The following is a 24711-nucleotide window of genomic DNA, read 5'->3' as shown; positions in this document are numbered from 1 at the left end:
TAATAATGGCATAATGATGATAACATTGAAATAAAGGAAGGACTAGTGGGCTAGTTAAGAGAAAGTGCTGGAATTGAGGTGAAATCAGGATCCAATATTTAGGGTATTTATTAAGCCCTAGCGCACACACAGCAAATGGGGATTTTGAATTATGGAGACCGGAAGGGGAGAACCTGCTACATTAACAGTACATAACCAGTGCCAAATAATAATATGAAATGATTATGATTAACCAGGTAAACTCAGGTTAACATGTCATCATGGTGCACACAGCATTCAAAGAAGGACTGAGGACAAGGCAACGCCATGCATTCACCAAACATTTAACTGAGGAAAACAGATTTGTTTTATAGTAATTGTGTGATTGGGAACTACTAGTGGTGCGCGGGTCAGCTGTTTGTTCACCCACACCCTCCCATAATTGCTAATAACCCATCTATAACCGCCCGACTAAATGTGATAAAGTGAAAATCTGAGGCCCAATATAGAAAATGTGTTGTAGGCTACAGTCAGAGACGGCATAACGATTTTTTGACAGGGGGTGCAGGATCTTTTTTGCCAGATTTATATATGTTTCTGCTTATAATTTATAATCTATAATTAGATACATGCAGCTTCTCATCTGTCATTATTTTTATTTAATTTTAACACTTCAACAAATAATTTTTTTATATTTTTTATAGGGGGTAGATCAGCTTTAATATTGCAGATAGATTGTAACTTCCATCAATGTAATTGTCTGCATCACTTTCCATCCCCCGTGTTTTTTTCTCGCAAATATATACAGAAAGGGAAAAAAGTATTTGATCCCCTGCTGATTTTTTATGTTTGCCCACTGACAAAGAAATGATCAGTCTATAGTTTTAATGGTAGGTTTATTTGAACAGTGAGAGACAGAATAACAACAAAAAAATCCAGAAAAACGCATGTCAAAAATGTTATAAATTGATTTGCATTTTAATGAGGGAAATAAGTATTTGACCCCTCTGCAAAACATGACTTAGTACTTGGTGGCAAAACCCTTGTTGGCAATCACAGAGGTCAGACGTTTCTTGTAGTTGGCCTCCAGGTTTGCACACATCTCAGGAGGGATTTTGTCCCACTCCTCTTTGCAGATCTTCTCCAAGTCATTAAGGTTTCGAGGCTGATGTTTGGCAACTCGAACCTTCAGGTCCCTCCACAGATTTTCTATTGGATTAAGGTGTGGAGACTTTTTTCCCCTCACTGTGTATATATATATATATATATATATATATATATATATATATATATATATATATATATATATATATATTGTGATGAGGTGGGAATGAAGGAGTCAGGCGCAGGAGGTAAAATACCGAAGTCCAGAGTTTATTCCGTTTACATAAATCAAACGCTCAAAGCGTCAAACGAAACTCTTACAAGGGAAAACATCCACCTTGGCATAAACACAGTGAATACTAGCTCAACCAAGCTACACGCTCTCACAACAAACAATCACTCACAAAGGGGAACAGAGGGAACACATACACATACTAATGAAATGAATGAGCACCAGGTGTGTGTGATTGACAAGACATGACACGTGGAGTGATGAGATTGGGATCGGCAGTAGCTAGTACTCCGATGACGACGAACGCCGAAGCCTGCCCGAACCAGGGGGGGGGGGGGGGGGGGGGGGGGGGGGGGGGGGGGGGCAGCCTCGGCGGAAGTCGTGACATAAATATATATATATATACATACACACATAAATATCCTTTTTAAAATTATATTTCTCTTCAGTACTTTCCAACCCCTCCACCCCTTCCCTAATTGGAGTAAACTAGTGAACAACAATGCTTTGGCCTCTACTTCCAGCTTATACATACTATTTACATTTTATGGACAAAGTCACATTTTACAATAATTATATTTTGTTTGTTTTTACTCCTGAACTTCCTCCGATCATTTTCATGATGTCCATCTGGTTTGCTTCTATATGCCATATTTTTCTAACTGTGCTCTTTCACAAAAGCTCTCAACCTATAACCTATATACTTATTATGGACACAGTATGCTTTACATTAGTTATCTTGTTGTCATTAGTTGTTGTTATTAGTCCCATCCTTCAGCTCCATTCAACACCTTCCATCTATCTCTTAACACCATCCATATTGGATATTTATTTGCCATGTATTTTTCAACTGTACTGTGATGTTTTACAAAAGTTCTGAACCTTTCTATTCTCATTGTTTCTACAGATTGTAAATTGAAAATATTTTTTTTTTCTAAAAGTATTATTATATTATTGATCGATTGACTATGACTTTTCAGATTACCCAGTAGTGCTATCTGCAGGGTTAGCTCCAGGTAAATATTGCAATCCTTTAGCCATTCCTGGACCTGTGTCCAAAAAAAAGCTACAAATGGACAGTACCAAAACAAATGATCTAATGATTCTGTCTCTTCGCAGCAAAATCTGCAGAGCTGGGAAGATTGTATCCCCCATATAAATAACATTCTATTGGTAGCAAGAATTTTATATAATAATTTAAATTGAACAATTCTTGATGTTTTGAATCCGGCGTCGTTTTGCGTATCAGTTCATAAACACTATGCCATGGAATCGGTACGTCAAAAATCTCTTCCCAACTATTTTGCAATCTATATGGGACGGCTGTCAATCCTTTGGTCCTTAAATGAAACTGGTATACTTTTTTATTTATCACAATTTTCTGTCATTATATGTTGCCCTAGACAACTAAATAAACCCTTGCTCACCAGAATAATGTCATAAATTAATAGAATTAATACTTCTTTGACATCAGTAAAGTTCTCTGTCATCTCTGCTTCTTTTGCAGAGCAAAGACAGTTAGGGAATGCATTTTTCATATCAGTTTGAGCAATTATAAGGAAATAGAAAGCTGTGAAAACAACCCAACATATTTCTGATGAGATTTCAGTTCAGCTTGGATGCATATTTATGTGGTTGAAATACTATCAGCTTTTATGATGCTGAAAAAGATAGCACCTCTGCAGTAGGTATCTAACTGCGCATTCACATTCTCTCAAGATGCTGCAAGAAAGAAATCATATTTATCCAATGCTGTTCAGAGTCTAAATGTACCCTGCATTTGGTGTATCATTTTACTGCGAATAAATGCTTAATTCTGCAGAAGATAATATTAAGGCTACGTGAGAGGTTATAGACCTAAGGTCAGTGTCCAGATTTCAGTTTGATTGAACCCATCTGAACAGTAGGCTACAGTTCGCTTGACGTGCCATAGGCCTATTAGAAGTCCCCATCTTGTGACCGTCGAATTTGTATAACATAGCCGGCACCGCTACCATCCTCTTTTACCACTTCAACAAATATTTTTTATTTCTTTTTTTATAGGGGGTAGATCAGCTTTAATATTGCAGGTCAATCAATGAATCAATCAAATGTATTTATATAGCCCTTTTTACATCAGCAGATGTCACAAAGTGCTATACAGAAACCCAGCCTAAAACCCCAAACAGCAAGTAATGCAGATGTAGAAGCATGGTGGCTAGGAAAAACTCCTTAGAAAGGCAGGAATCTAGGAAGAAACCTAGACAGGAACCAGGCTCTGAGGGGTGGCCAGTCCTCTTCTGGCTGTGCCCGGGTGGGGATTATAAGAGTACATTGCCATTTAAGCCCAGATTGTTCTTCAAGCTGTTCAAATGCTCATAGATGACCAGCAGGGTAAAATAATAATCAGTGGTTGTAGAGGGTGCAACAGGCCAGTACCTCAGGAGTAAATGTCAGTTGGCTTTTCATAGCCTAGCATTCAGAGGTCGAGACAGCAGGTGCGGTAGAGAGAGAGAGAGTCAAAAACAGCAGGTCCGGGACAAGGTAGCACGTCCAGTGAACAGGTCAGGGTTCCCTAGCCGCAGGCAAAACAGTTGAAACTGGAGCAGCAGCACGACTAGGTGTACTGGGGACAGCCAGGAGTCGTCATGCTAGGTAGTCCTGAGGCATGATTCTAGGGCTCAGGTCCTCAGGGAGGGGAGGGAGAGAGAGAATTAGAGGGAGCATACTTAAATTCACACAGGACACCAGATAAGACAGGAGAATTACACCAGACATAACAGACTGACCCTAGCCCTCCGTCACATAGAATATTGCAGCATTAATACTGGAGACTGAGACAGGGGTGGGTCGGGGGACACTGTTGCCCCGTCTGACGATACCCCCGGACAGGACCAACTAGGCAGGATATAACCCCACCCACTTTGCCAAAGCACAGCCCCGACACCACTAGAGGGATATCAACAGACCACCAACTTACTACCCTGAGACAAGGCTGAGTATAGCCCACGAAGATCACCTCCACTGCACGAGCCCGAGGGGGCGTAAAACGGACAGGAAGATCAAGTCTGTGACTCAACTCACTCAAGTGACGCACCCCTCCTAGGGACGGCATGGAAGAGCACTAGTAAGCCAGTGACTCAGCCCCCGTAATAGGGTCAGAGGCAGAGAATCCCAGTGGAGAGTGGGGAGCCGGCCAGGCAGAGACAACAAGGGCGGTTCGTCGCTCCAGTGCCTTGCCGTTATCTTCGCACCCCTGGGCCAGACTACACTCAATCATAGGACCTACTGAAGAGATGAGCCTTCAGTAATGACTTAAAGGTCGAGACCGAGTCTGCGTCTCTCATATGGATAGGCAGACCATTCCATAAAAATGGAGCTCTATAGGAGAAAGCCCTGCCTCCAGCTCTTTGCTTAGAAATTCTAGGGACAATAAGGAGGCCTGTGTCTTGTGACCGTAGCGTACGTGTAGGTATGTACGGCAGGACCAACTCGGAGAGATAGGTAGGAGCAAGCCCATGTAATGCTTTGTAGGTTAGCAATAAAACCTTGAAATCAGCTTAACAGGAAGCCAATGTAGAGAGGCTAGCGCTGGAGTAATATGATCAAATGTTTTGGTTTTAGTCAGGATACTAGAAGCCATGTTTAGCACTAACTGAAGTTTATTTAGTGCTTTATCCGGGTAGACGGAGAGTAGAGCATTGCAGTAGTTTAATCTAGAAGTGACAAAAGCATGGATGAGCTTTTCTGCATCATTTCTGGACAAAACGTTTCAGATTTTTTTGCAATGTTACGAAGATGGAAAAAAGCTGTCCTTGAAATATTCTTTATATGTTCGTCAAAAGAGAGATCATGGTCCAGAGTAATGCCGAGGTCCTTCACAGTTTTATTTGAGACGACTGTACAACCATCAAGATTAATTGTCAGATCCAACAGCAGATCTCTTTGTTTCTTGGGACCTAGAACTAGCATCTCTCTTTTGTCCGAGTTTAAAAGTAAAACATCGACTTCCTTATGTTTCTGAGGTGGAAGTTGGGAGAGTTATATTTGGGTGTTTCAGTGAAACGTAAGTGAGGGAGGCCCCGCTCTCTCGCTTTCCCAAATGTTTAGTTCATTTCATTCCGATCTCCTTTGCATTATTGTAGCCATTTTCTGTAGCCTGTCAACTATGCCTCTGTCTATCCCTGATCTCTCCTCTCCGCACAGGCTATACAAACGCCTCACACCGCGTTGCTGCTGCCTCTCTAACCTGGTGGTCCCTGCACGCATGACCCACGTGGAGATCCAGGTCTCCGGCAGCCTCTGGAACTGCCGTTCTGCGGCCAACAAGGCAGAGTTCATCTCAGCCTATGCTACCCTCCAGTCCCTCGACTTCTTGGCGCTGACGGAAACATGGATTACCACTGAAAACACTGCTACTCCTACTGCTCTCTTCTCGTCTGACCATGTGTTCTCACATACCCCGAGAGCATCTGGTCAGCGGGGTGGTGGCACAGGAATCCTCATCTCTCCCAAGTGGACATTCTCTCTTTTTCCCCTGACCCATCTGTCTATCTCCTCATTTGAATTCCATGCTGTCACAGTCACTAGCCCATTCAAGCTTAACATCCTTGTCTTTTATCGCCGTCCAGGTTCCCTTGGAGAGTTCATCAATGAGCATGACGCCTTGATAAGTTCCTTTCCTGAGGATGGCTCACCCCTCACAGTTCTGGGTGACTTCAACCTCCCTACTTCTACCTTTGACTCATTTCTCTCTGCCTCCTTCTTTCCACTCCTCTCCTCTTTTGACCTCACCCTCTCACAGTCCCCCCCTACTCACAAGGCAGGCAATATGCTTGACCTCATCTTTACTAGATGCTGTTCTTCACTGCAACTCCCCTCCATGTCTCCGACCACTACTTTGTATCCTTTTCTCTCTCGCTCTCCTCCAACACTACTCACTCGGCCCCTACTCAGATGGTAATGCGCCGTCGCAACCTTCGCTCTCTCTCTCCCGCTACTCTCACCTCTTCCATCCTATCATCTCTTCCCTCTGCTCAATCCTTCTCCCTCCAATCTCCTGATTCTGCCTCCTAAACCTTCCTCTCCTCCCTTTCTGCATCCTTTGACTCTCTATGTCCCCTATCCTCCCGGCCGGCTCGGTCCTCCCCTCCTGCTCCGTGGCTTGACAACTCATTGCGAGCTCACAGAACAGGGCTCCAGGCAGCCGAGCGGAAATGGAGGAAAACTAGACTCCCTGTGACCTGGCATCTTTTCACTCCCTCCTCTCTACATTTTCTTCATCTGTTTCTGCTGCTAAAGCCACTTTCTACCACTCGAAATTCCAAGCATCTGCCTCTAACCCTAGGAAGCTATTTTCCACCTTCTCCTCCCTGCTGAATCCCCCCCCCCCCCCCCCTCCCTCTCTGTGGATGACTTCGTCAACCATTTTGAAAAGAAGGTTGACGACATCCGTTCCTCGTTTGTTAAGTCAAATGACACTGCTGGTCCTGCTCACACTGCCCTACCCTATGCTTTGACTTCTTTCTCCCCTCTCTCTCCAGATGAAATCTTGCGACTTGTGACGGCCGGCCGCCCAACAACCTGCCCGCTTGACCCTATCCCCTCCTCTCTTCTCCAGACCATCTCCAGTGACTTTCTCCCTTACCTCACCTCGCTCATCAACTCATCATTGACCGCTGGCTATGTCCCTTCCGTCTTCAAGAGAGCGAGAGTTGCACCCCTTCTCAAAAAACCAACACTCGATCCCTCTGATGTCAACAACTACAGACCAGTATCCCTTCTTTCTTTTCTCTCCAAAACTCTTGAGCGTACCGTCTTTAGCCAACTCTCTTGCTATCTCTCTCAGAATGACCTTCTTGATCCAAACCAGTCAGGTTTCAAGACTCGTCATTCAACTGAGACTGCTCTTCTCTGTGTCACGGAGGCTCTCCGCACTGCTAAAGCTAACTCTCTCTCCTCTGCTCTTGTCCTTCTAGACCTGTCTGCTGCCTTTGATACTGTGAACCATCAGATCCTCCTCTCCACCCTCTCCGAGTTGGGCATCTCCGGCGCGGCTCACTCTTGGATTGCGTCCTACCTGACCGGTCGCTCCTACCAAGTGGCGTGGAGAGAATCTTTCTCCGCACCACGTGCTCTCACCACTGGTGTCCCCCAGGGCTCAGTTCTAGGCCCTCTCCTATTCTCGCTATACACCAAGTCACTTGGCTCTGTCATATCCTCACATGGCCTCTCCTATCATTGCTACGCAGACGACACAAACCTAATCTTCTCCTTTCCCCCTTCTGATATCCAGGTGGCGAATCGCATCTCTGCATGTCTGGCAGACATATCAGTGTGGATGACGGATCACCACCTCAAGCTGAACCTCTGCAAGACGGAGCTGCTCTTCCTCCCGGGGAAGGACTGCCCGTTCCATGATCTCGCCATCACGGTCGACAACTCCATTGTGTCCTCCTCCCAGAGTGTGAAGAGCCTTGGCGTGACCCTGGACAACACCCTGTCGTTCTCTGCTAACATCAAGGCGGTGACCCGATCCTGTAGGTTCATTCTCTACAACATTCGGAGAGTACGACCCTGCCTTACACAGGAAGCGGCACAGGTCCTAATCCAGGCACTTGTCATCTCCCGTCTGGATTACTGCAACTCGCTGTTGGCTGGGCTCCCTGCCAGAGCCATTAAACCGCTACAACTCATCCAGAATGCCGTAGCCCGTCTGGTGTTCAACCTTCCCAAGTTCTCTCACGTCACCCCGCTCCTCCGCACACTCCACTGGCTTCCAGTTGAAGCTCGCATCTGCTACAAGACCATGGTTCTTGCCTACGGAGCTGTGAGGGGAACGGCACCTCCGTACCTTCAGGATCTGATCAGTCCCTACACCCAAACGAGGGCATTGCGTTCATCCACCTCTGGCCTGCTGGCCCCCCTACCTCTGCGGAAGCACAGTTCCCGCTCAGCCCAGTCAAAACTGTTCGCTGCTCTGGCACCCCAATGGTGGAACAAGCTCCCTCACGACGCCAGGACAGCGGAGTCACTCACCACCTTCCGGAGACACTTGAAACCCCACCTCTTTAAGGAATACCTGGGATAGGATAAAGTAATCCTTCTACCCCCCCCTTACCCCACCCCAAAGAAAGAAACAAAAAAACATATTGTAAAGTTGTTATCCCACTGGCTATAAGGTGAATGCACAAATTTGTAAGTCGCTCTGGAAAAGAGCGTCTGCTAAATGACGTAAATGTAAATGTTATGTCTGAAACACAGGCTTCCAGGGTAGGCAATTTTGGGGCTTCACCATATTTCATCGAAATGTACAGCTGTGTGTCGTCCGCATAGCAGTGAAAGATGACATTGTGTTTCCGAATGACATCACTAAGAGGTAGAATATATAGTGAAAACAAAAGTGGTCCTAAAACAGAATCTTGAGAAACGCCAAAACGTACAATTGATTTGTCAGAGGACGTTGGAGCACTGAATAATAGTTAAGAAATCAAAACTATGAAATAACACATATGGAATCATGTAGTAACCAAAAAAGTGTTAAACAAATCAAAATATATTTTAGATTTTAGATTCTTCAAAGCCACCCTTTGCCTTGATGAAAGCTTTGAACACTTTTGGCATTCTCTCAACTAACTTCACCTGGAATGCTTTTTCAACAGTCTTGAAGAAGTTACCACATATGCTGAGCACTTGTTGGATGCTTTTCCTTCACTATGCGGTCCAACTCATCCCAAACCATCTCAATTTGGTTGATGTCGGGGATTGTGGAGGCCAGGTCATCTGATGCAGCACTCCATCACGCTCCTCCTTGGTCAAATAGCCCGTACACAGCCTGGAGGTGTGTTTTGGGTCATTGTCCTGTTGAAAAACAAATGATAGTCCCACTAAGCGCAAACCAGATGGGATGGCGTGTCACTGCAGAATGCTGTGGTAGACATGCTGGTTAAGTGTGCCTTGAATTCAAAATAAATCACTGACAGCAAAGCACCCCTACACCATCACACCTCCTCTTCCATGCTTCATGGTGGGAACCACACATGCAGAGATCATCCGTTCACCTACTCTGCATCTCACAAAGACACGGCGGTTGGAACGAAAAATCTCAAATTTCGATGAAAGGACAGATTTCCACCGGTTTAATGTCCATTGCTCGTGTTTCTTGGCCCAAGCAAGTCTCTTCTTATTATTGGTGTCTTTTAGTAGTGGTTTCTTTGCAGTAATTTGACCATGAAGGCCATATTCACGCAGTCTCCTCTGAACAGTTGATGTTGAGATGTGTCTGTTGCTTGAACTCTGTGAAGCATTTATTTGGGCTGCAATTTCTGAGGCTGCTAACTCTAATGAACTTATCCTCTGCAGCAGAGGTAACTCTGGGTCTTCCTTTCCTGTGGCAGTCCTCATGAGAGCCAGTTTTATCATAGCGCTTGATGGTTTTTGTGACTTGAATGTGACTTGGATGTGGAGTGTCGCTGCACAGCTGCAATGCCTTCGGAAAGTATTCAGACCCCTTGACTATTTCCACATTTTGTTTGGTTTGTTAGGTTCTAAATAGACAGAGTGAAACTCACGGATGACTAGTAAAGCTCAAAACAAGTGTATTTACCCACTGGGTCACACAGCTGCATAAGACAAAATCATATTTACACAAGTACTGGTATTTAAACCTTCCTCCTATGCTGAGTCTACTCCTTACACATCATGCCAGCCAATACATATCTGTTGCTAGACAGGAAGTTAAGTGATATTGGTAATAAACTGTTCCTTCTCCCTTCATGTGACCTGACCTGACCTCAGCCCCCATTCCTCACTAATCCACAGCTATCCACCCTTGTCAGTGACCGCAACCATGTGATTGCATTTTCTGTTACTTAGTAACATTCCAAGCCCCTGGCTCATATCCAACCTCCATTGACCCCACCATATATATTCCTCCTATATATTACCATTAAAATCTAGTGTAGCAAGTATTTCAAATTACAACCCAACAACTGAAACACGACTGTGGCACCTTCTCCTCTCCATAGGATACCTAATATCTAACAATAAAATGTTCTGACAAAATGTAAACTTTCTGCATTCCCCTCTCTTCATCAGTAACATGAATAAGGATATTTCATATTTCAAGTGTAGAAGTCAGAACCCATCAGGTTACAGCCTTATTCAAAAATGTATTAAATCGTTTTTTTTTCCTTCATCAATCTACACACAATACCCCATAATGACAAAGCAAAAACTGATTTTTAGAAACTATTGCTAATTTATTAAAAATAAAAAACGGAAAATATATTTACATAAGTATTCAGACCCTTTACTCAGTACTTTGTTGAAACACCTTTGGCAGCAACTACAGCCTCGAGTCTTCTTGGGTATGACGCTACAAGCCTGGCACACCTGTATTTGGGGAGTTTCTCCCATTCTTCTCTGCAGATCCTCTCAAGCTCTGTCAGGTTGGATGGGGAGCATTTGCTGCTCCGTTATTTTCAGGTCTCTCCAGAGATGTTCGATCGGGTTCAAGTCCGGGCTCTGGCTGGGTGACTTAAGGACATTCAGAGACTTGTCCCGAAGCCACTCCTGCATTGTCTTGGCTGTGTGCTTAGGGTTGTTGTCCTGTTGGAAGGTGAACCTTTGCCCCAGTCTGAGGGCCTGAGCGCTCTGGAGCAGGTTTTCATCATGGATCTCTCTGTACTTTGCTCCATTCATCTTTGCCTCGATCCTGACTATTCTCCCAGTCCCTGCAGCTGAAAAACATCCCCCCAGCATGATGTTGCCACCACCATGCTTCACCATAGGGATGGTTCCAGATTTCCTCCAGATGTGACGCTTGGCATTCAGGCCAAAGAGTTCAATCTTGGTTTCATCAGACCAGAGAATCTTGTTTCTCTGAGAGTCTTTAGGTGCCTTTTGGCAAACTCCAAGCGGGCTGTCATGTGCCTTTTACTGAAGAGTTGCTTCCGTCTGGCAAGTCCACCATAAAGGCCTGATTGGTGGAGTACTGCGGAGATGGTTGTCTTTCTGGAAGGTTCTCCCATCTCCACAGAGGAACTCTATAGCTCTGTCAGGGTGACCATCGGGTTTTTGGTGGTTCCAAACTTCTTCCATTTAAGAATGATGGAGGCCTCGACACAATCCTGTCTCGGAGCTCTACGGACAATTCCTTCGACCTCATGGCTTGGTTTTTGCTCTGACATGCACTGTCAACTGTGGGACCTTATATAGACAGGTGAGTGCCTTTCCAAATCATGTCCAATCAATTTAATTTACCACAGGTGGACTCCAATCAAGTTGTAGAAACATCTCAAGGATTATGAATGGAAACAGGATGCACATGAGCTCTCATAGCAAAGGATCAGAAATCTTACGTAAATAAGGTATTTCAGTTTTTTTTTTTTAATAAATTTGCAAATATGTCTAAAAACCTGTTTTTGCTTTGTCATTATGAGTTATTGTGTGTACATTGCTGAGGAAATTGTTTATTTAATCCATTTTAGAATAAGTCTGTAACGTAAGAAAATGGGGAAATGGGGAAGGGGTCTGAATACTTTCTGAATGCACTGTATACTTTTCCTTGACTTTTTCCACATTTAATTACATTTCTGCCTTATTCTAAAATTGTCACGTTCATTGAATGATGGGTCAGACCAAGGCTCAGCGTGATATACGTACATGTTTATTAACTTATAAACACCACGACAAAACAAACGAAACGTGAAGTTTGGCACCCCAATGGTGGAACAAGCTCCCTCACGACGCCAGGACAGCGGAGTCACTCACCACCTTCCGGAGACACTTGAAACCCCACCTCTTGTACCCCCCCCCCAAAGGTGCGGATCCGGCTCGGGGCGTGACGACCTCTCACTCTCCGCCTCCCTTTTGCGCCCATGGTCTGGTCTGGACCTCGGCGCGCTACTTCCCCTCTCCTTCCTCCCACGATACGCCAGGCCCTGTCTGGACCCTGGTGTGGGAGACCCCAAACCTGGAGAGGGGCTGACGTCATGGTCTGGACTGGAGCCGCTGACCGGAACTGGACTGGGCACCAGTGGAACGGGCACGGGCCGTGCCGGACTGGACAAACGCACCACTGGTCTGGTGCGAGGAGCCGGAACAGGCCGGGCCGGACTGGCGACGCGCACCACTGGCTTGGTGCGAAGAGCAGGAACAGGCCGGGCCGGACTGGCGACGCGCACCACTGGCTTGGTGCGAGGAGCAGGAACAGGCCGGGCCGGGCTGGCGACGCGCACCACTGGCTTGGTGCGAGGAGCAGGAACAGGCCGGGCCGGGCTGGCGACGCGCACCACTGGCTTGGTGCGAGGAGCAGGAACAGGCCGGGCCGGACTGTGGAGGCGGACTGGAGGTCTGGAGCGGAGAGCTGGCACAACCCGTCCTGGCTGAATGCCTAGTTCCGCACAGTATGTGTGAGGCATCAGAACAGGACGCACTGGGCTGTGCACGTGCACTGGCGATACAGTTCGTAGAACTGGCGCAGGATATGCGGGACCGTGGAGGCATACTGGAGACCAGGAGCGTTGAGCCGGCACACCCTGTCCTGGCTGGATGCCCATCTTCGCACAGGACGTACAGGACTGTGCCGGCGCTCTGGCGACACGGAGCTTGCCCAGTCATACGCTTCCTCGCGTGAGTACGGGGAGTTGGCTCTGCTCTAACCCTAGGCTCCGCCAACCACCCTGTGTGCCCACCCTGCTTCTCGGGCTTCCTCCTCGACCGGCCTCCTCCGTGTTGCCGTTGCTCCTCTCCTGCCTGGGCATCTACCTTAGCCCATGGTCCTTTCCCCGCGAATATCTCTCCCCATGACCACAATTTGCCCACCTGTGAAATGGCTATTCGCTCCGCCTGGGCACGCTGCTTGGTCCTCATTTGGTGGGATCTTCTGTCACGTTCGTTGAATGACGGGGCAGACCAAGGCGCAGCGTGATATACGTACATGTTTATTAACTTATAAACACCACGAAAAAACAACAAACGAAACGTGAAGTCCAAGGTAGAACACACAACATACCTTACACGGAACAAGATCCCACAACTAGACAGTGCCAATAGGCTGCTTAAGTATTATCCCCAATCAGAGACAACGAGCGACAGCTGCCTCTGATTGGGAACCACACCGGCCAACATAGAAATACACATACTAGATAATACAACATACACAACAAAGAATATACACACCCTGACTCAACATATTAGAGTCCCCTGAGTCAGGGCGTGACAAAAATGGATTAAATAAATGAAAAATCCCCATCAATCTACAAACAATACCCCAATGACAAAGTTTTTAAAAAAATGTATTAAAATAGTATTTAGGCCCTTTGTTATGAGACTCGAAATTGAGCTCAGGTGCATCCTGTTTCCATTGATCATTCTTGAGATGTTTCTACAACTTGTTTGGCGTCCACCTGTGGTAAATTCAATTGATTCTATTGTTTCCAGTACTTGTCTTATATTATCTACAATGTGTCGTCCATTTAAAAACCTGTCTGATTAGGATGAATAATATCCGACAACACCTTTTCAATTCGCTATACATTTTGCTAGAATTTTTGCATTATAACACTGAAGTGTAAGGGGCCTCCAATTTTTTTTATGGACTAGATCTTTATATATACATATTGGGTCCTGTTTCAGTAATAATGAAATCAGACTTTCTTGTTGAGTATCTGATAATTTAAAATGTTTATAGGAGTGGTTAAAACATGCTAATAACGGTCCTCTGAGTACTTCAAAAAAGGTTTGGTGTGGCGCAGTGGCCTAAGGCGCACTGCATCGCAGTGCTAGCTGTGCCACTAGAGATCCTGGTTCGAATCCAGGCTCTGTCGTAGCAGGCCGCGACCGGGAGACCCATGAGGCGGCACACAATTGGCCCAGCGTCGTCCAGGGTAGGGGAGGGAATGGCCGGCAGGGATGTAGCTCAGTTGGTAGAGCAATTTATCCCTCGGGATAAATACATGCTTGATAAAATTAGTGCATAAACTATTGTAAATGATTAATTGCATGAAGAAATATTCATGGCAATATATCTTCTTTTTTTTAAAAGTTCTTTGTTACGATAGAGTCAAGGATATGTTTTGTATAATTCTACAAAGTCATGGAAAATCGTAGGCGTATAGCCTATTTTCAATTCCCTTACAATAAAAACATTAGTGTAGTCCATTTGATCAACTTTATTTGTAGATTCAATTAGTAATGGAGTTATAGTAATTCATAAAGTCCAGTTTCAGCTTCTTTTGACAAAGTAGAAACTAAAAAGATGATAATAATAATAATATAAACAGCCAGGTGAGCAGGTCAAATTATTCGCTGTATTCCTAAACACAAGCACCAGTGCATGAACAATTGTAAATAATTGATTGTCACGTTGTATAATGATTAGAAGACAGGCGCAGGAATACGTATTAGGGGTTTTATTACTCCTTCCAACACAAACACATATATATTTTCAAAAGGGATGTAACCCAAACAAAGAGCGAGGTGTAACCTCTACACAATACACGGGACGAGACCCGTAAACAACAAGAGCACAATACACGGTACTCACGAGACCAACAGACATGGGACAATAATCGACAAGGACAATGGGGAACAGAGGGCACATATATACACATACTAATCAGGGGGAATGGGAACCAGGTGTGCATAATGAGACAAGACCAGACTGTTGGTGGTAGTGATCCATGTCAGTGACGCCTAGAAAGCCGGTGACGTAGACCTCCGGAACTGGTGAACGGAATGAGCAGCAGTACCGGGGGAATCCGTGACATTGATTGCATAAATAAATATTTGTGGAAATACTGTATGTTCATGACAATATATATAAACATTAATTTGTTGATTGTATCAGACACTGTATTGTGCCCTTATACCTTTGCCTTTAAACATGAATAAATTGTTTCTTCTCTTTATGGTTCGGGTCCACAGTCAGCACACAGCTTCGGGGATTTGTGTGAGCAAGCCCTACAAACAAATCAGTTGCACTGAACACAGTTTTCATGGGCCTTGTTTTGTGTGCACCTGCCAACTTGACATTGTGTCTTATGTATAGACTGGGATGCTGACGGGAGAGGTTGTGTTTTCTCTAGCAGGAGGTAAGCTTGGCTTCTTATATGGTGTTGAGTAAAGCTTAAACCATGTATTTAGATTGTAGGTAGGTATTGTAGTTAGGTATTATAGGTAGTTTACTCAGGTAGTTATTGAAGGTTATTGTAGGTAATTATTGTAGGTAAGGACTGTATTCGGCGGACTCCGGCGAAGCACGAGGCTAGCCTACCCACTACTTGGACCAACAAAGCTAGCTAGCTAGCGGGTAGCTACTGGTAACTTTTTGCAACTATGGTTAATTGTTTCCAATGTTATTTCATGCTTAAGAGTACCTGTGATTGAGCCAGCTAGCTGCTACCATTCAGCTGTTTTTCTAACCTCATCCGAGGCATTAACGTTAGGTGGTTGGTAGCTGCTGTACTTAATTACAGCTACTGATAACAGTCTGCTGTAGTTTACAACAATTCTAATTTCTAAAGTGGAAGTTGGGAGAGTTTTACTCGGGTGGTTCAGTGAAACAATTATAGTTTCTGAGGTGGAAGTTGGGAGAGTTATATATATTTTTTTTTTTTGGTGAGGGAGGCCTGCTCTCTCCTTTCCCTGATGTTTAGTTCATTTCATCCCGATCTCCTCTGCATTATTGTAGCCATCTGCTGCAGCCTGTCAACTATGCCTCTGCCTATCCCTGTTCTCTCCTCTCCGCACAGGCTACACAAACGCCTCACACCGCGTGGCGGCTGCCTCTCTAACCTGGTGGTCCCTGCACGCACCACACACCTGGAGTTCCAGGTCTCAGGCAGCCTCTGGAACTGCCGTTCTGCCGCCAACAAGGCTGACTTCATCCCAGCCTATGCCACCCTCCAGTCCCTCGACTTCCTGGCACTGACGGAAACATGGATTACCACTGAAAACACTGCTACTCCTACTGCTCTCTCCTCATCTGACCATGTGTTCTCGCATACCCCGAGAGCATCTGGTCAGAGGGGTGGTGGCACAGGAATCCTCATCTCTCCCAAGTGGTCATTCTCAATTTTTCCCCTAACCCATCTGTCTATCTCCTCATTTGAATTCCACGCTGTCACAGTCACTAGCCCATTTAAGCTTAATATCCTTGTCATCTATCGCCCTCCAGGTTCCCTTGGAGAGTTCATCAATGAGCTTGACGCCTTGATAAGTTCCTTTCCTGAGGATGGCTCACCCTTCACAGTCTTGGGGGATTTCAACCACCCCACGTCTACATTTGACTCATTTCTCTCTGCCTCCTTCTTTCCACTCCTCTCCTCTTTTGACCTCACCCTCTCACCATCCCCCCCCACTCACAAGGCAGGCAATACGCTTGACTTCATCTTTACTAGATGTTGCTCTTCTACTAATCTCACTGCAACTCCCCTCCATGTCTCTGACCACTACTTTGTATCCTTTTCTCTCTCGCTCTCCTCCAACACTACTCACTCTGCCCCTACACAGATGGTAATGCGCCGCCGCAACCTTCGCTCTCTCTCTCCCGCTACTCTCTCCTCTTCCATCCTATCATCTCTTCCCTCTGCTCAATCCTTCTCCCTCCAATCTCCTGATTCTGCCTCCTCAACCCTCCTCTCCTCCCTTTCTGCATCCTTTGACTCCCTGTGTCCCCTATCCTCCCGGCCGGCTCGGTCCTCCCCTCCAGCTCTGTGGCTTGATGACTCATTGCGAGCTCACAGAACAGAGCTCCGGGCAGCTGAGCGGAAATGGAAGAAAACTAAACTCCCTGCCGACCTGGCATCTTTTCACTCCCTCCTCTCTACATTTTCTTCATCTGTTTCTGCTGCTAAGGCCACTTTCTACCACTCTAAATTCCAAGCATCTGCCTCTAACCCTAGGAAGCTCTTTGCCACATTCTCCTCACTGCTGAATCCTCCCCCCCCCCTCCTCCCTCTCTGTGGATGACTTTGTCAACCACTTTGAAAAGAAGGTTGACGACATCCGATCCTCGTTTGTTAAGTCTAATGACACTGCTGGTCCTGCTCACACTGCCCTACCCTATGCTTTGACTTCTTTCTCCCCTCTCTCTCCAGATAAAATCTTGCGACTAGTGACTGCAGGCCGCCCAACAACCTGCCCGCTTGACCCCATCCCCTCCTCTCTTCTCCAGACCATCTCCGGTGACCTTCTCCCTTACCTCACCTCGCTGATCAACTCATCCTTGACCGCTGGCCATGTCCCTTCCGTCTTCAAGAGAGTGAGAGTTGCACCCCTTCTCAAAAAACCAACACTCGATCCCACTGATGTCAACAACTACAGACCAGTATCCCTTCTTTCTTTTCTTTCCAAAACTATTGAGCGTGCCGTCTTTAGCCAACTCTCTTGCTATCTCTCTCAGAATGACCTTCTTGATCCAAACCAGTCAGGTTTCAGGACTGGTCATTCAAATGAGACTGCTCTTCTCTGTGTCACGGAGGCTCTCCGCACTGCTAAAGCTAACTCTCTCTCCTCTGCTCTTGTCCTTCTATACCTGTCTGCTGCCTTTGATACAGTGAACCATCAGATCCTCCTCTCCACCCTCTCCGAGCTGGGCATCTCCGGCGCGGCTCACTCCTGGATTGCGTCCTACCTGACCGGTCGCTCCTACCAAGTGGCGTGGCGAGAAGCTGTCTCCGCACCACGTGCTCTCACCCCTGGTGTCCCCCAGGGCTCAGTTCTAGGCCCTCTCCTTTTCTCCCTATACACCAAGTCACTTGGCTCTGTCATATCCTCACATGGCCTCTCCTATCATTGCTACGCTGACGATACACAACTAATCTTCTCCTTTCCCCCTTCTGATAACCAGGTGGCGAATCGCATCTCTGCATGTCTGGCCGTCATATCAGTATGGATGACGGATCACCACCTCAAGCTGAACCCTGGCAAGACGGAGCTGCTCTTCCTCCCGGGGAAGGACTGCCCGTTCCATGATCTCGCCATCACGGTTGACAACTCCGTTGTGTCCTCCTCCCAGAGTGCGAAGAGCCTTGGCGTGACCCTGGACAACACCCTGTCGTTCTCCGCCAACATCAAGGCGGTGACCCGATCCTGCAGGTTCATGCTCTACAACATTCGGAGAGTACGACCCTGCCTTACACAGGAAGCGGCACAGGTCCTAATCCAGGCACTTGTCATCTCCCGTCTGGATTACTGCAACTCGCTGTTGGCTGGGCTCCCTGCCTGTGCCATTAAACCCCTACAACTCATCCAGAATGCCGCAGCCCGTCTGGTGTTCAACCTTCCCAAGTTCTCTCACGTCACCCCCCTCCTCCGCACACTCCACTGGCTTCCAGTTGAAGCTCGCATCCGTTACAAGACCATGGTGCTTGCCTATGGAGCAGTGAGGGGAACGGCACCTCCGTACCTTCAGGCTCTGATCAGTCCCTACACCCAGGCGAGGGCATTGCGTTCATCCACCTCTGGCCTGCTGGCTCCCCTTCCTCTGCGGAAGCATAGTTCCCGCTCAGCCCAGTCAAAGCTGTTCGCTGCTCTGGCACCCCAATGGTGGAACAAGCTCCCTCACGACGCCAGGACAGCGGAGTCACTCACCACCTTCCGGAGACATTTGAAACCCCACCTCTTTAAGGAACACCTGGGATAGGATAAAGTACTCCTTCTACCCCCCCCCCCCCCCCCCCCCCCAAAAAAAAAAAAAAAGTATAATTGTAAAGTGGTTATCCCACTGGCTATAGGGTGAATGCACCAATTTGTAGTCGCTCTGGATAAGAGCGTCTGCTAAATGACGTAAATGTGCCCTTGAGCAAGGCACTTAACCCTAATTGCTCCTGTAAGTCGCTCTGGATAAGAGCGTCTGCTAAATGACTAAAATGTAAATGTAAATGTCTTATTTTTCCTAAGTGGGAGCTGTGGTGCTTGGGGAAGAGGGAGAGCAGGACCTGTGGCCTGCTTTGCGGCTGTAGCTTCTTTCTTCGCGTTCATGTGGTTTTCACGAAGCTCACATGCCAGATCCAGTGGGATGCATGGTGCTGAGGTTTCAAACACTTGTATTTATTTTACATCTGTACACCATAAGTGTTGCTTTACCACTCTCCATCACTGATGTGGAGTACAGCTCCTCTGGTATGTTGTTTTGCGCAGGGGGGGCAGCTCCGGCTTTGTTTGTTCACTGTTCTGAGCAGGCTTTTCTTCTTTGCAATCAACTTGTTTGCCAGTGAAATTGATGTGAAGAAGTTGTCCGTGGTCACATTTCTGCCTTTGTCCATGTAAGACTCCACGAGTCTCAAAACCACAGTCTCAGACAGTCACTCACCCGCTGGCCTGGTTTCATCTTTTCCTCTTGGTCTAATGGTCTAAAGATGTTGGTTGCGCCCATGGGAGACCTGGGTTCATATCCTGCGTGTTACAATGACACCCAACGTGGGGCGGTCTCTCATGGGGGAGGAGGTCAAAGGGGGATGAATGTAATGGACATGAGTCGGTAATTGTAACGTGATCAGATAGCCCTGCCTGCAAACTTGAAAACCAGTGTCTGCCCTCAAACCGGGTTCATATCCCTCATGTTACGCCACTAAGGGTGTGAATGGCTAGCTAGCTAGTGGATATATTGTCAAGTATACTGTCAAACAAAACACATTGTTTGGACTGTATAGAGCAGGGCTCTCCAACCCTGTTCCTGGAGAGCTACATGTTGCAAGTGCAGCTCCCCTGATGAATTGAAATAGGCTACATTTGCCAGTTGTACTGTAGAATTACTGCTTTCTGTTCAGAAATAAATGAAATAATTTCCAATACTACACCAGCAGTAGGCATATCATTTAGCCACAGAGGATTTTTTTATAGCTGTGTGTAGCCCAATCACAAGTCATGCTTAAAGTCGGGAACGCGTGGCACATCTGTCAGTGAACAGCATGCAGCCAAAACAGGCCTTTCGCAATATTGGAAAGCAAATGGATCCTCCTGAAAAGAGAATACTAATCTGTCTGTACGCTACAAAGTTATCAACTTCCAAATAGGCCTATTGAGCGAACAGCATGGTTTTACAAAGTAAAACAAGAGAGAGATAAGGTTTTGGCACGAGAGCATTGGCCATCGCTGATTAATGAGTTGCGCATTATTGGGTGAGTCAGTAAAACTGGAAAGCTTTTTTAGGACTATAAGTTCCTCCTCATATTGTACATTATGTGTGTCTCCACATTGATGGATTCAAGACAAGGTTGTTTTTATTGATCTCAGTTTGTCAGTGTCAAAGTAGCCTTTCATTTCGATCATTTGTGAGGTATTCAAAAGTATTCTAAAATCATGTAGAATTTGAACTGGGCGGCAGGTAGCTTAGTGGTTAAGAGCGTTGTGCCAGTAACCTAAAAGTCACTGGTTCTAATCCCTGAACTGACTAGGTGAAAAATCTGTCGATGTGCCCTTGAGCAAGGCACTTAACCCTAATTGCTCATGTAAGTCGCTGACAAAAAAATGACAAAAAAAAAAAAATAGGTAACATTTTCTGTGGACCCTAGGCTACAAAAATTATCCCCATGTGTGCAACTTCTCCAAGCGCCTCTACTCTACTGCATGCCAGTACTCCAAATCGATGATAATACACGCAATGCTTTATTATAATGGTGATTTGTACCTCAGAGCCCCCCAGGTCACCCCCTCTCGGGCTCACTTTTTGTTCCGCCACCTCCCAATTTACCAATTAAAGCACTGCACAATCCTATAACCATAAAACGTTCTTCATAACACCTACGGCATACCTTTTGCTTATTTAGGGAGCCATTTATCATAACAGCATTGTATATGATACAACAACACCAGGTAATGGATATACAACAAATTCTTATTCGTATTGTTACTTTAGAGTGGGACAATAAGGGATCAAACACAGCAACATAGAGGTCCATAGATGTATGACAGGATTGGATGTTGCTGAGCCCATCTAGCCTGTCATTCAGCATTAATGATGGGTAAGAGATGAGAGTAAAGGTACATTTTCTCCAATTCTGAACATTTTAATCTGGGAATAATATTATGGTGGTGTTTTGGTCACTCAAAGGTTATTTTACATTGGACATAAGGTGACTGTGCAGGACCATTAACTGTACTGGGTGATGTCAGTACTCAGTTTGGACCATAATCCACAGCCTCTGGAGACATGACTGCAAGGCACATGTCAGTTGGCCAGGTTGTAGGAAAGTTGACAGTATGAACATTGTATAGATTTGTAAAAATGTCTAACTGAACTGAATTATGAAAAAAACGTATTCAAGTTAAGGGAGACTTAGATTCAGTTACAGTATATCGTGGGGACAAATGCTATTTGTCAGACATCAGAACAACCACACTGTACTCTGACCCAATCACCCCTTTGATGTTTTTTTTTTCTTTTCTGGTGTCTTCTTTCTCTCATTACAAAAGAAGTGACTAAGAAATGTGATTTCCTGTTCAGTTCAGTTTTATCAATCAATGATATGAAAAGCATTTCACGTGATTACCTTATAAAATAACATTTCACCAACAAACAAAAAAACTATTTTGGAATAATTCACTCTAAGCCATTTAATCAAGTTATCCCTCCTCAACAGCTTCAACAGTAGCTCCCAAACCATGGGCTCTAGGAACATGTATAATGCAAGTCTAACTACTGTATTGTGACAGTTAACATACCTTGCACAAAATCCTGTGATTGTGTAAATCTTTATTTATGTCATAATTGCATGAATTTACATTTTACCATCAAATTCTTACACAATACACCATTGAGTTAGACCTGGACTTGATCTTATATCATGCAGTATTGTACAGCTAACTGACAAAATAATGGAAACACTTCAGTAAATGAGGGATACAAAGTATTTTGAAAGCAGGTGCTTCCACACAGGTGTGGTTACTGAGTTAATTAAGCAATTAACATCCCATCATGCTTAGGGTCATGTATAAAAATGCTGGGTAGGCCATTATCTTGGCTACCATGGCTATGCCCCCATAGGATGACAATGGCCCCATCCACAGGTCACTGAATGGTTTGATGAGCATGAAATCTGTGTCAACCATGTACCATGGTTGTCTCAGTCAACAGATCTCAAAATAATTCAATACTTATGGGAGATTCTGGAGCGGCGCCTGAGACAGTATTTTCCACCACCATTCCCCCAAATGATTGAATTGCTCGTGGAAGAATGGTGTCACATTCCTCCAATAGAGTTCCAGACACTTTTAGAATCTATGCCAAGGTGCATTGAAGTTCTTCTGGTTAGTGGTGTCCAAACGGCCTATTAAGATGCATATTATTTTGTAAGATGGTGTTTCCTTTATTTTACCTTTGCATTTCACCTTTACTACACTTGTTGAAGACATTGTGTTGCCAATGAGCCACTAGATGGTGGTGTTAAACAACATATAGAATGATTATGAAGTCCTCAAAATGTACTTTACTTTTACAGTACTGACATACTATGCATCATTAAATAACATGGAACAACCACAGGCTTTGGTCTTTGGAATGTACAACCCAAAATGACTATGTCTTTATAACAAGCTTATGCCTTCTACAATTAACAAGTCACTCCAATCCAATCCTGCCAAATCATTCTGTATCAACAACACAATCTGAATCAACACCAAATGTGTCTATGATGACAACAAATAACTGAGATAAGTCATGTCAGTGTATTGTTACATGAAATAAGCAATTACAACAACAATATAGTTTAAAATAACAATATAAATCTATGTTTGCAAATGTAGGAATAAAATCATAATAACTATGAACGCCTTAACTTCAGAGTTAAAATATGTTTAGTTGTCACTTTGAACCATGGATAAAAGAAAGCATAAACTATTGGATTAATAAAGGAATTAACAAATGGTAGAAAGCTTAAGTAAGCTGATGATTGGAGAGTAAAAATTTGGAGAAAACAAATTGGAATCCAACAAGTGAGATAGGTGAAAACTACAATACCTAGAGTTTTTGCTGCTTTTCTCTGACTCTTATTTGCCTGTACAGTTTTAACACCAGACTTGGTGGCAGCCTCTTTTGAAAATACCTTTCTGGCCTGTGATCTGGCGACAAAAAATATTTTCAAATAAAGTGTTATAATAATAGAGCACGGGATAACCATTGTAATTACAAGGTCAATGATGCTACCCCAGTTAAATCCTAAAAAAATATAACATTCTTCCAAACACCTTTTGGGTACTTGTACATTTATAGAGGTTTTTACAAAAGCAGTATTGTATATGATACAACAACACCAGGTAATGGATATACACCATGTCATTCTTGTTATTGTTATTTTAGAGATGTAAGATAAGGGATCACACACAGCAACATAACGGTCAATAGATATCAAGACCAAATTGCCGATAGATAAGGATAGAAATAAATAACTGATGTAGACATAAAACACACAGAAATATTTCCCCAGAAACCAGCATGATTCCATTATTGCTACGGTCCCTACTGGTATCACAATCAGTCCCACCAGGAGATCTGCCACAGCCAGAGAGAGGATGAGAAGGTTGGTTGGAGTGTGGAGCTGCTTGAAGTGAGAGATGGAGATGATCACCAGTAAGTTCAAAAATACTGTAACCGCTGAAAACAATGAGAAGAATATGTACTGTGTTATATAAATAGATGTCGATAGCAAAACCTTTCTGCAAGAAGAGTTAAGTTCTGGAAAACAGTTTTGAACATCTTTGTGTTCCTCCATTTGTAATAAAGGCTAAAAATGCTGAGGTCCTGCTCTTGCTTAGTCCTGTGTGTGACCCTGTCAGGTCAGCCTTCTGACAAACTCTGAGCTCTGCCTCTCTTTTTATCCCTGAGTGACTAACAGACACTCCCCTACTCAGAGTCTCTCTGCACACACAAGCACCACCAAAGCATACAGATGTAGGATCTTAATTTGTTCACCATGTTGCAGGAGAACTTTCCTGCAACATGTTGTAATGTAAAACTTGTATTTGAGGTTTAAAAAAGCTTCTGAAGTTTGTAATTTCCACTTTCACATGTTTGAATTGATTTTCCCTGACGAAAAATGCATCACCCCCTACAAAAATCCACATAATAATTCACATTTCCCCTTGCTGCAGGATTATTTTCATGCTGTACCAAACTGGCTCAAATTTGAAATCCTACATCTGTATAGAAGTGAGCACACAAACAAACAAATGGTCAGATAAACAAATCATTTGTGAAACCATGATGTGATGTATGACAGGATTGGATGTTGCTGCGCCCACAAAACATGTCCTTCAGCCTTGCCAATAGTTAAAAATAAGACAACATTTTTAGCATTTTAATCTGTAAAAACGAGTATGGGTGATGTTTTGGTCACTCAAAAGCTATTTTACAGGGGAAATAGGATGACTACGCAGAACCTTTAACCGTTCTGGGTGATGTCAGTGCTCATTTT

The 24711-nt window shown here is 44.8% G+C and overlaps 1 protein-coding gene across 1 annotated transcript; it reads right to left on the bottom strand.

The window, feature by feature from the left end:
• Window positions 1-9907: 9907 nt before the first annotated feature.
• LOC311136342 (trace amine-associated receptor 6-like) lies at window positions 9908-24009 on the bottom strand (the record flags this gene model as incomplete). The annotated part of the gene is made up of 3 exons (XM_084170450.1): window positions 9908-9915; window positions 23217-23359; window positions 23486-24009. The coding sequence occupies 3 exons, from the start codon at window positions 24007-24009 to the stop codon at window positions 9908-9910; spliced, it is 675 nt and encodes a 224-aa protein (XP_084026576.1).
• Between the last annotated feature and the right edge of the window lie 702 nt (window positions 24010-24711).

This window comes from Coregonus lavaretus, assembly GCF_964263955.1.
Source record: "Coregonus lavaretus genome assembly, chromosome: 10".
Classification (NCBI taxonomy): Eukaryota; Metazoa; Chordata; class Actinopteri; order Salmoniformes; family Salmonidae; genus Coregonus; species Coregonus lavaretus.
This window is presented reverse-complemented; position numbering and strand designations above follow the sequence as displayed.